Genomic DNA, 17,383 nt, shown 5'->3' on the forward strand with positions numbered 1-17,383 from the left:
TATCTACATTGCATGAGATTCTCTTTTTGTTAACTAATATCTACGTGGCGCTACTGCATAGAGAGAATAGCTATGTGGCCGCAACAGGGGCCAACATTCGCAAATTTGGGAACCTAAGGTTGGGCACCAGAATCTCTATTTAGGCACCTAAATGAAAGCAACTTGATTTTCAGAAGTGCTGAGCACCTACAGCGCCTTCCATGGATTTTGTGGATGTTGGGTCTGCTTTTATTAAGGATAATAGGATTTTAGGTGCTTCATCTAAAACCCTTTGAAGTCCAATGGGAATCTTTCTATTGATTTTAATGGGCTTTAGATCAGGCCTTTGGTACCTAACTTTCCGCTCTCAAGTTTGAAAATTTCGGCCATGGTTTATATCAAGTTAGTGGCTTGTTTCCACTTATGTAGTGCAAAAATTTCTACTTCATAGCGAACCTGCAGTACATCATTCAAGCACACAACACATTCTTCTTCAGGAATGCTTAGTGTCCTGACATTAGTTCAATTCTGTAAAAACATCTTATTTAACTTTTGAAGCAAAGACTCTCTTCATTTATTTTTATTCATTATGGTAGCATTCCTAAAGATGGATCTTTGTTTATTTTTTAGCCCTAATAAATAATTACGCATAAAGTTTATTTATCCTCCTGTGAGACACACTACAGTATTCTTTGTTACTCTTCACAGTGCATATATTAGATAAAGATTTAATGCTTCATTTTGGAATGATCTTCTATTGGACCTACCAGAAATATTTTTAAAACGATCTTCCTCAGTATCTTCAACTTTCATTCAACAGGAGCAACACTTAGAATTTTTCTTGACATAATATTTGCTCCTGCAATATTACATACGATACCGTCCAAAGATCACATATTTTTCCTCTTTAGGAAACTATATTTATATACTAATTCATCTTGTGATTTCAGTGGTGTGTTTTTGACCATAATAATAACAATACTTTGCACTTCCAGGCAAGAATCTTAAAGCACTTACATTAATCTAGACTCGCAACATCCCTATATGGTAGGTAAGTGTTATCCCCATTTTACGTATAAAGAAACTGAGGTAAATAGAAACTACAGTGGTTGCTCGTAAAAAGGCAGTGGTTCCCAATAGTCATCCCACAGTTTCCCCCCTATATTTAGAAGAGGAGATACCTGCAGTATCTCAGCTATAATTATCTGTTGACAAGTTTTGGCATTTTAATGGTGACCACTGTGAGTGACTTGACACAGTGCATGCAGGGAGAGTCAGGCATAGAACCTAAATGTCCTGATGTGCAGTCCTGTGCTGTAGCCAGAAGACCACCTTTTGTCATCTGCAGGAATTAATGCTGCTTCAAACAGAATTAACTCCCCCGGGATATCTGCTTGGATACCTGCAGGTACGCCTTCCACCCCCAAAGCCCAGTGGAATTCTTTCTTGATGGAGCTCCAGCAGCGAGGTATCTTTGGGTTGCAAAGGAGGGAGAAATCATATTACCCCCTTCCCGCCCCCGGGGGAGAGTTTTACTCACAGAAGTTCCCCTCTGCTCCTGCTCATTCCAGACACTGAGAAGGCAGAGTAATGGACAGTCCAGTCTACTTCAGGAGAACCTCCCCTCTTTGAAGAGTAGCCCCAGGGAGATTATTAAGTCAGCACTTCTATCCTGAGCCCACGTTGATACAGGAGAAATTGGATGGCACTTGAGTATTTCAATCGTGCATTCAGTTATAAGCATTTCATTGTCGACTGTGCTGTTTGATTATGTGATAATTAAATATGAATGATCATAAAGTCACCCTGCCAAAGAGAGGCTATAGTTTAATGAAATGATTCCTTTCATGTTATTGAATTGCTTCAAAGTCAAAAGAAGCCATCTAATTACTTTTTTATTTTCCTGGTGTTTCAATGTCGCTCGCTTCAAAATAGCAACCTGGACAAATGATTATGGGCATAAATCAGAGCAGGGATCAATGCAAGGTCATGATTGATTTGCATTTAGCCCAGCTTTACTGAGGTGGCCTTTTCTGAATAAAAGAGAAACACATTGCTGTTGATTTTGTGGAGATTCAGCCAAAAGGAAGTTGAAGCAAAGAGAGGAAGAAAGGTAGACCCTGTGTAAAGGCAAGAAGGGCCTTTTTATAGAATATCAGGGTTGGAAGGGACCTCAGGAGGTCATCTAGTCCAACCCCCTGCTCAAAGTAGGTCCAATCTCCAGACAGATTTTTGCCCTACATCCCTAAATGGCCCCCTTAAGGATTGGGCTCACAACCCTGGGTTTAACAAGCCAATGCTCAAACCATTGAGCTATACCTGCCCCCCGTTACTTAGTCGCATCTCTCTCAGACTACAGTGGGAGCTTTGCTTGAGGGAAAACATGAGCAAAGACTTCAGGATTGAGTACAAATATAGAAATAGACAAGTGCACATTGGTCCTGCACAGACTCACCATACATAGCCAACCTTAATTCTAGCATTTCCAAACTTTTAAGCACTTAACGTTGCAACCTTAATATTCTTTTAACATCATTTTTGATGTCATGTTGTTATATACAGTAACCACACAAAAATGCTTCATAATTACATGTACACACTATAACGTATGACAAGATACCTGGGCACTCTCTCTACTCAAAAATATACAAGTATATAAAATGTTGCTAGATTTCTGAACCTCCCTTTTGCCGTAACGTCTTTAAGTTATCAGCACAATAAATATGGGCAACACGTAGATCTTTGCTTTGAATGATCGATAGATAATTCAGAATTCACAGATTCATCTGCGAACAATGTAAATGGGATATTAGGAGTTATATCGCGACTAGTTCTGGTTTATATTTTGCCAGAAAATTAGTATCCAGGTTATACTTTATATGATGTTGCATCTGATCAAGTACAAACTGATGCATTGCACCAAATACATAAGACTCAATTTAATTTGCTCTTATTCTAATAACCAGCTCCCTGTCTGAATAGTGCATGCTCTGATCCAAGCTATATACTGGAAGACTGAAGCAGAGTAAATAGAACGGTGTCTACCTAGACGTCAGCAGATACTACAGTTCATAGTTTTTCCAGATAATTTCCTGATCATCTAGCCCATTTTTAATCAGCACATTGCTATATTGTTTGTCTTGTAGCTTGTTTTCTGATCCCAAGACGTTTTTCTGAAGGTCTCCACCGTTGTCAGTGTTGCCCAAGGCAGTAGAAATGGCTGTTGTTCCATATTCCCAGCACAGGTGCAGATCTAGCTGCTTGCCTTGCTAGTCCTGTATTGCATTTGTCAGCTTTACAGAGTGGATTTTAAGCATGAATTTGACAGCATAATAAATAAGTCCAGATCTTGCTACCCTTACACTATCCTTCCATTGAATAGCACCATACTCTTCAGGTAATCATAGGAACATAGAAATTGGATCAGACCTGAGGTTCATCTAGCCCAGTATCCTTACTCTGGCAGTGGCCAGCACCAGCTCTTCAAAAACAACGTGTAAGAAATCCCACAGTAGATACATGTGGGATAATCTGCCCCTTATAAAGGTCTCATCTTAACCCCTTGTAGTTAAAGACTGGCTCAAGGTCAGAAGTATGAGGTTTTATATCCCTTCCAAAAAATTTTTTTAGCATTTCTCTTATAATTCTGGCTATTCTTGTTATACATATATGTGTTCAGTCCCTCTTAGAGTTCCTTGCCTCAACAACATCCTGTGGCAATGAGTTCCACTGTCTCGTTACATATTGTGTAAAAATTCATTTCCTTTTATCACTTTTGAATATGCCACCTTTCAACGTCCTTACATAAAAACATAAGAACAGCCATATTGGGTGAGACCAATGGTCCATATATCTCCAGATCCTGTCTTCCGGCCGTGGCCAATGCCAGATGCTTCAAAAGGAATTAACAGAACAGGGAAGTTATCAAGTAATCCATCCCCTGTCATCCAGTCCCAGCATCTGGCAGTCAGAGACTTTGGGGCACCCAGAGCATGGGGTTGCATCCCTGACCATCTTGGCTAATAGCCATTGATGGACCTATCCTCCATGAACTTATCTAATTATTTTTTGAACCCAGTTATACTTTTGGCCTTCGCAATATCCCCTGGCAATGAGTTCCACAGGTTGACTATGAGTTGAACATCATTGCATGTCCCCTTGCCGCCCTACTGATCTTAGTGGAACTACTCAAGACGTAAGGTGCATTTCATTGTGAGTAAGAAATCTTAGGGCCAGATTTTGCCACTCATACTCATTGAGTTGCACCCTACTTTGCAACTAAGAAACTAATCTGGAAAGACAAAAAATTGCGGTATCTGTTTAGGTGCACCTCAGATCAATGGGGCTGCTAACAGAATAAGGGCCTACCTAAAGTGAGCAAGGATGACAGAATCAGACCCTTAGAAATTAGAGATGGAAGGGCCTAGTAGTCATCTTGTCCATCCCTTACCTCTGACAGATTGCTGTGTACTATGCACCGAGAGTGGCCCTCATGGAGTGAGGTATTGCTCATCATGGTTAACGATGGCGCAGTTGGCCCTTGAGTAACTACTGAGGGCTAGGTCAAGCTTGTCAGGCCCATGCAATGTAATTCCTCCCTGAACTCCCTGCACAGAGGGGGAGCATGCTTACTACTGAACCCTTTATGGGGTGCACCCTTCTCTCCTTGTGTGCTGATTGCACTCTGCGGGCTAGTGCAGGGTGAGAGATGGGACCATGTCCCCATCTGCTCCCTGTGGGACACCATGCACTCCTGGGGAAGTAGAGACAGAGCAGTACCTGTGATCCCCTGAGCACATGGACTGCAGTTGTGCCTGGCCATTACACCAGCTATGCAAGGGTCAGCAAGAGTCTCCTTGCACCTCACATATATTGCACACCTGTAGTGGTGCTGGAACAATTTTTATAGTGAGCGTACTCAAGGTGGAAACCATGTATTTGGGTAATTATTGCTACTTCAAGCCAGGGGTTGCGGCAGCACCTATGCACACCTGTGTATAGATCAGGCAAAATATGGCCCTGAGTCAGGTGCAACAGCGAGTATCTAGGGAGAGTGTCACTGGGAGAAAACCTATCACCATCCTGCTCAGTGGTGTGATGCCTGTTGTAGTGTTCTCAAGGGCCAAAAAAGTTAAAGGTGTTTATAAACTCTTTGATACTTAGGTTTGGGATTCTATTTTACAGACTTGGTGTACTCGGTGTCTTGGCAAACACCCAAAACCATTCATTCTAAAGCTGAAAGTTTATTGATCAAGCACAAGAAAGAACAAGAAACTAAAACAAGCATTTATAATGAAAATGGAATTGAGTGAGTATGCAAAACAAACTTAATTGAAATCCATTAAAGTCTCTCTCCTTTTGGAGGCGAAATATCAGAGGCTCTTATTTTCCTGAACAACTTTTCTTTGATGAAAAAGAACAGGTTAATGTTACTGTCAGTCCTGATGTGAGAAAAGTATTCCCCTCTCCTGTTTTTAACAAACAGACAAATACAAGGTGAAGGAGAGACGGGATAGAAAAGATGGGGAACATAAGGCTTTGGTTGCTGTTTTGGGAACAAGGGATGGCTGGTTAGTTACGAATGGATGCTTTGGCTGGCAGGTCAACCACAACATCTGTTGCTTGGATCCTGGTTCACATTCCAGTCAGTGACATCATCTGGTTGGGTCTTTTCTCCTTAGACAGGGCAGGATTGTGGTCGTCTCATCTTGTGCTGATTCACTGTAACTGATTTCAGGATTCAGTGAAAAGCCAAGAGGGTGAGAGATAGATTAGAAGGAAAGAAGGGTGCAGAAGGTAACCCAGCAGGGAAGGGAACAGAACAGGACCTTACGCACCTCTGCAGCATTGGCAATTAGGTGTCTCCAGTGATGGGCTGAGGACTGAGTGTCATGGTGATATGATGACTTTCAGGAATCAGAAGTGAAAAACTTCTGCTGGCCTTCCCTTCTGGAAGAAAATCCTTTGGTCTGGTCTGCTCCCTCTGTCTTGGAGTCAGGGAAGATGAGATGAGAATTGAGATAAATTATATTTTTTTCAAAGTCTGTTTTTAAGAACCTTGAAAAGGGGGGGAAAGGGAGTGGTATAGTTCTTCCGCTCATTATTTTTGTCCATCAATTAGGCCTAATATCTGCCACACCCATTTTAGTTCATTAATTTCTATTTTCACATTATCTTTTTGTTTTACCAAGCATGATTTCAACAGTCCTTAAACCATATCCCTTTTTGTTTGGACATATCCAGTATCTCTAACTGCTTTTCTTTCATTTGATCATAGCATTAATTATTAAAAACAATTGGACCTGTTTTCCATGGTTAATTTCCAAGAAAGCAAAAAGTTATAGGTTATTGTAATATGTTATGAACTTTCACATACTTTTTACATTTGAACTTACAATTGGAATCAATTGTTAGGCCCAATAATCACAATGTGCCTTTGGGTATGTCGCCCCAAAGTGGCTGCGCTATCCCATTACCAATACTGCTTTGCACCTCCATTGCACGCACCTTCCATCCAGTGCTCTCAAAGCACTTTGTAAACTAGAACTGGCTGGAAATGTTGCAGGAACATATTGGTTGTGACCAAACTTTTATGGTGAAGTTTTCTCAGGATCAGGATGGAATTTCTGATCATTCCCTGTCCCTATCGATGTGTGAGGGGAGACCTTCTGAGTGCGTTTCTCCACGTATCAGTGCAGAAGGAGAGAGGGAGGTCAGTTGCTTACCGTTGACCACTCAAAAGGGGATTGTAGGGGCAAAACAGAATGGTGGGGCCAAAAAAGAAAAGAGCCAAAAAACCCACCACCCTCAACCCTTGCTACTTCCACATGGGGACAAATCCCACTACCTGTCTCTCCCAAGAGAATAATTTTGAGGCGGTTCAACTAGGGAAACCTCATAGAGTTTATCTCCCTTTCCCCCACAGTCCCCTCCAGCAGGAAAGGGTGATCTGGGCCATCATTACTAACCAAGTAAAATAAAAATCATGCCCCTAAACATTTGTCAATAGGCCCAGTGCACAAATCAAAGGACTTAATGACTAAAGCCCAGCCAAGCACTGCGAGACCCCAGCAGACACTTCCCTACTGATACAGCACCATTTATCACTCCTTCAAAGCCTACAAATGCAACCCTAGGCCAGTAAAAGTGTCTCCGCACCATTAACAAATTTGGTATGTAGACAGACAGATATAGCTATGCCAGGTGTCTATCTCATCTACTGATATCTATCTTATCTGTCAGTGTCAATATCTATAGATGATAAGAAATATATAGCTCTACCCAGAGCACCATCTTCCGGATCTTCCAGAGCATTCTTTTGTTGTCTGTCTAGATTATAAGCTCGCGGGGGGTAAGGACTGGCTATACAATTTCCAGAAGCACCTATGTCCTTCTGAAAGTTGACGGGAGTGAAGCTCCTAAGTGAAATAAGTGCTTCTGAAAATGCTAACCTGTGCCGACCAATAATACTCTTTATCCCCTAGTAATGACGATAGTGGCAACAAGATGCCCATTGGTTTTTGTCCTTCAGCCAGTTTTCAGTCCCTATGCTGGTGATCTAGGCCAGCTTGAATGAATATCTTAAATTGGGTTTTGTGCGGTATCATACCACACAGTTTGAAGTCGTTCAGAGAGCATCACAATGGCTACATTCCTTTTATCTACTAACTAAACTTCTGCCATTCAATGAGCGCCATCAGGTTTCTCCGTATGACTCAGCCTGAACTGCACAAGGATGTCGGGAGTTGTGCACTTCTGGGAAAGCCTCCTCGGTCTGTGTTGGAATTAAACAGGGATTGGGCTCAGTGCCCAAGACTGTATTTCAAACCCACTCGCTAGCAGCTCCACTTAATCTGAAGCCAGGTCTACACTTAAAGCCAGTGCACAACCTCAATAGCTAGGAAGTCAGTGGGGATCAGATGTTGGGAAGGAGACTTTCCCACCAAGGCTCCAGAGCAGCTGTTGCAGTCTGAGTTGCAGTGGCCCCTTCTGTGGGCCACCTTTGTGCGGGGATGATCCACGTAGCCAGGGATCCAGTAGCCCCCTCCCCTCTGTGGCCCTTGTTGATGAAACACCAGAAGTCCCCTGGAAGCCGTGCTCTGTGGCACACCCAAGGTGGGGAGCATAAAGACACAGAATGATAACACAAAAGTGCTGCTACAGGATGTCTCCCTAAGCTGGCTAAGTTCTGTTTATAAACTAAACAAGTTAAAAATAGAGGCCCACCTACTCAGCTGGTGTGAATCCCCAAAGCAAATTTGAGGCCATTTAGAGCCACACTGATTCACACCAGCTGGCCCCCGATCAGTGCATCTCATTCTCACAGGAAACGTATGCACATCACAATGGTTCTTTCTGACCCTCACAGTAGGAGTTGATGATTAATCAATATTACTATCATTGCTATAATCATATGCTACAATGATAGCTGTAATGAGTCAAAAAATAGTTCAATCACTGATAGGTCAGTGCAGAAATCAGGCTAACTGACTTCATGTGTGCCCTTACGTGCCAGTCATGAGGCCCATCATCCTGGGTTGGAATTAGTAGGGAGCAGGTGTTGCGTGGTTGAGTAGTGGGAAGCAGTTTGGGGAGAGGGAGCTCATGCATTCTGTCACAGCGAGAGCTGTGGAAGTCCCTCCATCCCCAGGGCTGCAGAAATGGGAACAGAAGGGGGAGAGGGTGGATGACTATGCAGCATTTAGGATATAGGAAAGGTTACCACAGCCTGGTCAGGCCGTTCAGCTCCCACACTGTGGGATGTCTCAGGGCCCTGATTTAGCCCTTCAAAAAATACTTGGTTAATTAAAGATACTATTGTAGCCCGGAGGCCTGCTGAAAGCTATGAATGTCCCCTCTGTACAGCACATAAGAGATAAGTATTTAGGTTTAACACTTTATTTTTATTTCCCCCCTGGTGTCTCTAACGTTAGATGAACTCCAGTGTAATGACTCGGGGTGGTCCTATTACATTCACAGATATTGTTTTGAAAGAAAATAGTGCCCAATAAATGGCACACTACTTTCCATTCTGACTCTTTCCCACAGTGAAATGTATAAGTGAATGCAGACTGTGGAATGATTTTCCTTTAGCTTATCCTTATACCGTACACCAGCTTCAGACTATTAGCCTTGTCTGGTGTAGATGAGCGGCAAATAATAATGAATATAATAGTTCCAACATTTTCAAAAGTGACTAGTAATTTGAGGTGCCTCCATTTTTTGAGAGCTGAATATCCTGCTTCTGAAAATTTGACCCTTTTTAAGGTGTCTTAAGTTAGACACCCAAAATTGAAACATCCAGAATCGCTAGTTTCTTTTGGTAATCTCAGCCGATAATTGTGTCTCTGCATGATTCTGCAGTAAAGTACTTATTGGTAAAAATACATTTTTTCCTTCAAATGAGCTACCTGATAGGAGAATAGAACATAACTTCTGAATGTATTGCTTGCTAGATCATTTTGGTTTTATCAATCAAATATTAAATAGAAGACTGGATTTAATCAAAGCAATTTTCTGTTCCCAGACTATCGTTAGAGGAAATAAACCTCAAAAGGATACTTCAATCAATGGCCTGCTAGAAGAATTTGACAATATCTCAGTGACACGCTCTAATTCCCTACGGAAGGAAAGTCCTCCCACTCCACACCAAGGAAACTCAAACCATGTACAAAGCCACCAGGAAGAAAATGGTTATATCACATATTCTCAGTATTCCAGCGAGTCGGACACCACGGCAGACTATGTCACTGAAAAATATAGAGACAAGAGTCTTTATGGGGAAGAGTTAGACAGATACTGCCAAGGTAGCTTCACCCCAAAACAGAATGGACACGTGATGAAAACAAAACCCAGAGACACCTATTATTCAGAAATTAAGCCCCTGAAGTCAGACATCTCAAGGTTCCTTCCAGATTACCATACACACATGGAAACAAAAAGCAAACCAATTGAGTACAGTGGCCTAAAGTTGGAATATCAAAGGATTCTTAGTGGATCGTCTCTAGACTACAGAGAACCTTTTCACTACGCTCCATCTAGAACTTCAGTGCAGAGTGAGTGCTCAAAAGAGAGACTGGAATACAGTGACAGCGACTGGGGAAATGGACCAGACAAGGATGACTATGACAAAAGACCGAAGTCGTCCTATGTAAACCAGACAAGTCCTCAGCCAGCCATGAGACAGAGATCCAGATCAGGTTCGGGTCTTCAGGAACCAGTCGTGCCATATGGAGCAAGTGCTTTTAAATCAAATCAGCAAGGGCATTCGTATAGTTCATACACCTACCCTCGCTTGTCGGAAACGGCAGGAGGCATTCCAAAGGTAAAATTAACATCTGTCGGTGCTATCGGTACAGGCCATCGCTTTCACAGGTGTGACCGACTGTTTCCAAATGTGGTTGTATAAAGCTGAGCACTTGAATCCATAGTGAGGCACCTAAGTAAAAATGGCCTGATTTCCTGACAGGCTCAGCACCTATAAGTCCCATTGATTTCACTGGGAGCTGCAAGTGCCCAGCAAGTCAATACCTTTGAAAACCAGGCTGGTTTTCCTTAGGTGTCTGAATAGGTGCTTCACTTTAGCCCCCCCCCACCACCACCACCCAGTTTGTATATTTTGGCCATAATCTTTTCTTTTTCCTCTAAAACACTGAGGAAAGAGCTGTATCGTAAAGGATTTTCAAGGGTTACCAATTAAAATGCTACATCTTTTAATTGTTAACCCTTGAAATTCCTGAAGTTATGGTGTCACGCTGTCTGGAGTGGTTCACGACTGTGCCTCCCTCAGGACAGACTGTCAAAAGCAGGGCTGACTCCTGCACACACACACCCCCGGACCGTCTATCGTTAGATTTCACTGACCCAGTACCAAATACGAATGCCCAGAGTACTACAGTAACCTTAGAATCATAGAATATCAGGGTTGGAAGGGACCTCAGGAGGTCATCTAGTCCAACCCCCCGCTCAAAGCAGGACCAATCCCCAACTAAATCATCCCAGCCAGGGCTTTGTCAAGCCTGACCTTAAAAACCTCTATGGAAGGAGATTCCACCACCTTGAGTCAGAGACTGTTCCCTTAGACACTCCACTCTATCTTGCCACCCAAACAAGCTGGACTATGTGATAAATGGTCACTTATACCAAAAAAATCACAAAATATTCAGGTTTCACCCAGTCCCAAAAGACCAGTCACTCACCCAGGTCAATTTGCATCCTGGGTCTCACACCAAAAACAATGCTGGTAGCCAATTCTATAGTAAACTCGCTAAATCTTTATTAACTCAGACAAAGGAATGAGAGTTACTGAGATGTTAAAGCAAATATATGTACAGTTGAATCACAGTCTATAATTTCGAGGGGTAGCAGAGATGTAGTAATCTGCCAGTTTCCCAAAAGTCTTTTAGGGCTAATCAGAGTAACTCTGGGGATCTCCGTTTTCTCATTGGTTATTCTTCCGTGTTAGAATCCACAGTCCAGAGATGAAGAATTTTTCCTTGTGTCCATACTTAGAATTTCTTCTCGCAGAAAACAAGCTGACAGGATGACTGCCCACAGGGGTGGGCGGTGTCTTTCTTTGATGATGGAGCGCATTTAGAGTCTTCGATCTCTGATCATCACACACAATAACCACTGGCCTTTAAATGTGCAAGAATTAGCACATGCCTGTTACAGTTCTTCATTTGCATTACACAAGGTGTCTTTCTCATTTGATGGGTTATTTAGTTACAGGGATATAGACAATGTAAATGTTTGCTATTCCATTATAACAGGATACAGCTATGTGGACACCAGACATGTAACATCCCATTAGTTTTCATGAAGTTTAAACACCAAATATACTCTTATATATTTAACATTCACTTTGATCTATACCAGGGGTAGGCAACCTATGGCACGTTTGCCGAAGGCGGCACGCGAGCTGATTTTCAGTGGCGCTCACACTGCCTGGGTCTTGGCCACCAGTCCGGGGGGGCTCTGCATTTTAATTTAATTTTAAATGAAGCTTCTTAAACATTTTTAAAACCTTATTTACTTTACATACAACAATAGTTTAGTTATATATTACAGACTTATAGAAAGAGACCTTCTAAAAACGTTAACATTTATTACTGGCACACGAAATCTTAAATTAGAGTGAATAAATGAAGACTCGGCACCCCACTTCTGAAAGGCTGCCGACCCCTGATCTATACTAATACACAAGTGAATTGGCCTGGTTTCCAGCTGTGACTGTGTCAGTTCTCAGCTGACACCTCGGCCTTGGCCAGACCTGACACTTGGCTTGCCAGCGTCACATATAGATCTTTCCTCAGTGTTACACAGGGAAAATGGCCAAAATATACAAACTTGGGGGCCTAAACTGAGCCACTTAAGTCCACAGTGAGATGCCTTAGGGTACGTCTTCACTACCCGCCGTATCAGCGGGTAGCGATCGATTTATCGGGGATCGATATATCGCGTCTCGTTAAGGGTACGTCTTCACTACCTGCAGTATCGGCGGGTAGTGATCGATTTATCGGGGATCGATATATCGCGTCTCGTTAAGACGCGATATATCGATCCCCGAACGCGGTCCCTGTCGACTCCGGAACTCCACCGGAGTGAGCGGCGATAGCGGAGTCGACGGGGGACCCTCAGCCGTCGATCCCGCACCGTGTGGACCCCAGGTAAGTCGATCTAAGATACTTCGACTTCAGCTACATTATTCACATAGCTGAAGTTGCGTATCTTAGATCGATCCCCCCCAAGTGTAGACCTGCCCTAAGTAAAAAGCAGCCTGGTTTTCAATGGTATTGACTTGCTGAGCACTTGCAGCTCCCATGTGCTGAGCACTTCTTCCAAGGGATGAGATCTGTTTTATTGTTGTATAATGTCACATTTTAATGCTTACAACATGTGCTGGGTTGAGAGCACTGGAAAACTGTTTCTATCTACCTCCTGAACAGAAAGCAGCAGTCGAAGCTCTACCACAAATACATTGTGACCGTATGCCGGAGGGATGTGAAAGGCTTGTTCATTCTTCATGCCCACCCACTCTTTAGTTTCTCTGCTGATGCTGCCACTCAGAGTTCTAATTAGTGCCCGGGCCCATTAGAGGTTAACCAAGGGAGGTTTAGCCCAAATGAAATTCAGGCAAGCGTTTTGAGTTTGGGTTTCAGGCCAAACCCCAGGGACAGAAGAGTTCCCAGCCACTAAGTGTCTTCAGTTGCCCCTTCTGTGCTCATTTGTGTTAAGCAAAGTCTAAGCAATGTCATTTATGTCTAAGGGATGTTTGGGTCACCTGTGGCTAACTCAAGCACGATGCTTTTCTTAACCAGTTTGTTATATAATTTTTTTAACATCGGCTTTAATAAAATTTGTAAATTTGCAGGATTGGTCCCTTAAATGGGACTGTAGACAGAGGTATATTTTAAAAGGATCAGTGCACTTTGGCTCTTTGGAAAGATTCATTGTCAGCTATGCGTTCCTTAGAATACTGAAAACATTCCTACAACCTTGATGCACTTGATACTCGATGATTCACCATTCTCTGCATCAGTTACAATGCCCAGCTCCATCAGCAACTCCAGGAACTGAACAGCAGTCTTTTTGTCTACGGATGATTGCTAGAGAGTTTCCTCTTCAGAGAGGCATTAGAGAGACAATGGTTTATTAAATGAGTTTACTAAATGAGAATCGGGTCGTGAATCAGATATCTTACCACTGAGATTGCCTTTAAAGTATAATTAAAAGGGAAAAAAGTAAGTATTGAAAAAATCTGCAGACACAAATGCATGGCTTTAAAAATATATTCAGGAAAGATAGTCATTACAGCTAATAAGTCTGAAGGGTAGATTTAGTTCAGTATTACTTGCAGCTGTTTCATCTGATATACCATGTACCTCAGATTCATCCCTGGTGTAACTCAAGTGAATTCAGTGATGTGACACCAGGGATGTATTTGGCCCTATGTATTTAACTCCAACTTTACACTGGGATCCAGGAAGGTGGCTCTTCACACATGCATACTGTCTCATTGATTTATCGGATCGGACTGGTGGTCCAAGTAGAAGGTATCACGTCTCCAACAGTGGACCGTACTACCTGCTTCAGAGAAAGGTAGGGCAAGTTTCTTCCTCACCTCCTTCAGTAAGAGGTTGGTTTGTGCCCTTTGGGTTTGATCCAAAGCCCGCTGAAGTCAAACTTGCCTTGAACCAGGAGGGTTTATATCCTGTATACATTTTGTTTCCTAGCTGATGTAGCTGTGGATGTTTATGTAAACTTTCATCCTTTTTTTAAGCATACTAATTTCTTGGCCTTTATGATACCTTGTGGCAATGAGTTCCAAAGATTAATAATGTGTGCTGTACTTTTACCAGCTTTAAATGTGTCACCTTTCAGTTTCACTACATATCCCCTTGTTCTTAAGGCATGAGGGGGTAAATAGGATACCAATCTCTGACACTTTACTAGCTGGGTTTGGTATCTCCTTCTATGTAGAAGGCTGATCAACAAAAATTTTGCTTCTCTGCAATATCCTTGTCCCACTTAAGCTTATCCCTTTGTTCCCTGGCTGCCTCAAAGACCCACCTATTTTCTCGCAGGTTCCCCGCTTTTGGAATACACATTTCTTGTTATTTGTTTATATGTCTTTGGCTATTTGCTCTTCAAATCCCCTCCTCACCCTCCTAACTTCCATTTTACATTTTTACTGCCAGAGTTTGTTCCTTTCCCTTGGCTTCACTTGGGCTGGATTTCCATTTTTGAAGGATGCCTGTTTGGCTTTTACTAATCTCTTGCATCTTACCATTTAAACATAAGAAACATATGAACATAAGATTGGCCATGCCAAACGTCCATCCTGCCCAATATCCTGTCTTCCGACAGTGGCCAATGCCAGGTGCTTCAGAGGGGATGAACAGAACAGGCAATCATCAAGTGATGATTTAATCTCTGCTGTTTTGTGTTACCTTCTTGCTTCATTTTTTAGTTTCGGGGTACACATACCTCTAGATACTCTCTTGTCCTATGATACAGAAGTCTCCATGCAGAGGGTAAGGATTTTAATTTACTCACTTGTAGGGTCTTTTCTGGATTACCCATCTTCACTTTTTTTTTAATTCCCCTCTTAAAGATTAAAGCCACAGTGCTAGTGTGTGACACAGCCTCTCCCATGAGGATGTTGAACTTAATTATAGTGTGGTTACAAGTATTTAATGGAAGTTGGGATTCCCTCCGAGACCTCTTTCCACTCGCCTTCCCAAGAACTCAGTTTGACTCCAGAATTCGTCACTCGGGTATCTTTATTTGGCATAGAGCAATGCTATGCTGAGTTGATCAGACTCAAATGCGGGGGGTGGGGGTGGATGCAGGGTACATCATAGCTCCGAAGTTACAGAAACTCTCTCCTTATATACATTGAAACATCTCATTGCATTTACTCTACATCGCATTATGCATTTTAGGATTGGCTTGGTTACTTGGTACAGGATCCCTGTACCACATGCTCTGTCCACGCGCTGTCCATGTTTCAACTTCCTCTTTATTTTATCTCTTCATTCCTAACTTATTTTGTCCCTTGTTATCTAGTTCATAGTAAATAATTCCCTAGGTGTTCGTTCTCTTATCTTAGCTGGCTCAGACATTCCGTCTTTTTAGCCTACTGACCTATGTATTTCCCTTATTTAGCACAAATGTCCTGTTTTCAGCCTAATAATTCATTTACCTCCCTAATCCTCTCTTCCACAAAATAAGGCCTCCCCACATGTGTTAATCACTCGCGTTAGGCCAGGCCTCAGCTACTGTAGATCAACTATAATTACTTCTTGAATCAACTCCTGGGTGAGATGTAGAACTCTGCTGAGAGTAACCTCTCCTCTTTTGTGCTCTAAAAGTAGCTGTTTCAAGGTGCAATTGTATAAGGTGTCGAGAAATTGCTCCCTAAATCATATCTGGGTGAGACATTTGATCATTTTATATTGCAAGTAGCTGAAGTTGGCTATTATTAGATTTAGTTGCCTCTTTGATCTCCTTCAACAGTCTGAAGATCAGCAGTATAACCCTTCTAACGTGTGTATTCTTATGAGTTGACAGTAGGATCTGTATGGACACAAATGCCCTCTCCCTGTAGAAATGATATCTCATTAGGTTCAGTGGAATCTTTTAGGTATTCCCATACCTCCATAACCTAATATATCCTTCCTGCATGGTTGATACTCAGGTACTATAGCAGGGGTGGGCAAACTACGGCCCGAGGGCCGCATCCGGCCCTCCAGACGTTTTAATCTGGTCCTCGAGTTCCTGCCGGGAGTGGGGTCAGGGGCTTGCCCTGCTCTGCACAGCTCCTGGAAACAGCGGCATGTCTCCTCTCCGGCTCCTATGCGTAGGGGCAGCTAGGGGGCTCTGTACGCTGCCATCACCCCGAGCACAGCCCCCGCAGCTCCCATTGGCTGGGAACTGTGAACAATGGGAGCTGCAGGAGCTGTGCCTGCGGACGGGACAGCACGCAGAGCCACCTGGCCATGCCAACGCGTAGGAGCCAGAGGTGGGACATGCTGCTGCTTCTGGGAGCTGCTTGAGGTAAGTGCCACCCGAAGCCTGCACCCCTGACCCCCTCCCATGCCCCAACCCCCCACCCCAGCCCCGATCTCCCTCCCGCCCTCCAAACCCCTCAATCCCAATCCAGAGCACCCTCCTGCTCCCCCAACTCCTCATCCCCAGCCCCACCCCATAGCCTGCATCCCCAGCCAGAGCTCTCACTCCCTCCCACACGCCAACCCCCAATTTTGTGAGCATTCATGGCCCACCATACAATTTCCATACTTAGATGTGGCCCTCGGGCCAAAAAGTTTGCCCACCCCTGTACTACAGTATCCCATCAGTCTTTGTCTGTTTTCCAGAAATGTTTATTAGACTAAGGTCTTCTTCTATTGTCAGGTTTTCTAGTTCGCCTATAAGTTCCTCCTGTTGGTATACAGTCCTTTATTGATTTTGTGTTTGACCATATGCCTATTTTTAAATTCCTTTATGTGACACCTTGTTATTTTTTTCCGGAATCCACCTGTGTCATCCCATCCTGTCCCTCCTCCAGTGTGGTTGTAATTTCTGCCCTATCCATCACTGCCCAACGTAGGGTAACTTTGGTATTATTGCCATACCTAACAGAAGTCTTTGTCTAACTTGACCGCTCCTCAACACCTGGCTCGTTTTCCCCAGATTCTGGTTTAAATTATACCTCCTTCCCCACCCCCAATTTCTTGTAGATATTCTGATCAGCCAGTTCTACCTCTGTGGAAAGGGGGGTTCCCTTTTAAGATGTTTGTCCTTAGTTTTCACTTTGGTTCCCTCCCATAGGGGACCAAATTCTTCAACGGGGCGGGGGGGGGGGAGGGTTGGGGCAGCCATTTCTGAGACGGGCCTTTTC

General features: G+C 43.2%; 1 protein-coding gene across 22 annotated transcripts in view; it reads left to right on the forward strand.

Annotated features, from left to right (window-relative positions):
* PAK5 (p21 (RAC1) activated kinase 5) overlaps positions 1 to 17,383 on the forward strand; it is a 188,872-nt gene that overhangs the window by 139,568 nt on the left and 31,921 nt on the right. For 18 of the 22 annotated variants that reach the window (XM_065589784.1, XM_042846889.2, XM_005287413.5 and 15 more), the window contains one exon: positions 9,506 to 10,303. The exons of the other annotated variants lie outside the window; for them this stretch is intronic. In XM_065589784.1, coding sequence (XP_065445856.1) covers positions 9,506 to 10,303 — 798 coding nt within the window. The remainder of the gene's footprint in view (positions 1 to 9,505; positions 10,304 to 17,383) is intronic. 22 annotated transcript variants of the gene reach the window in all.

Source organism: Chrysemys picta, chromosome 3 (assembly GCF_011386835.1).
Source record: "Chrysemys picta bellii isolate R12L10 chromosome 3, ASM1138683v2, whole genome shotgun sequence".
In the NCBI taxonomy this organism is placed as follows: Eukaryota; Metazoa; Chordata; order Testudines; family Emydidae; genus Chrysemys; species Chrysemys picta.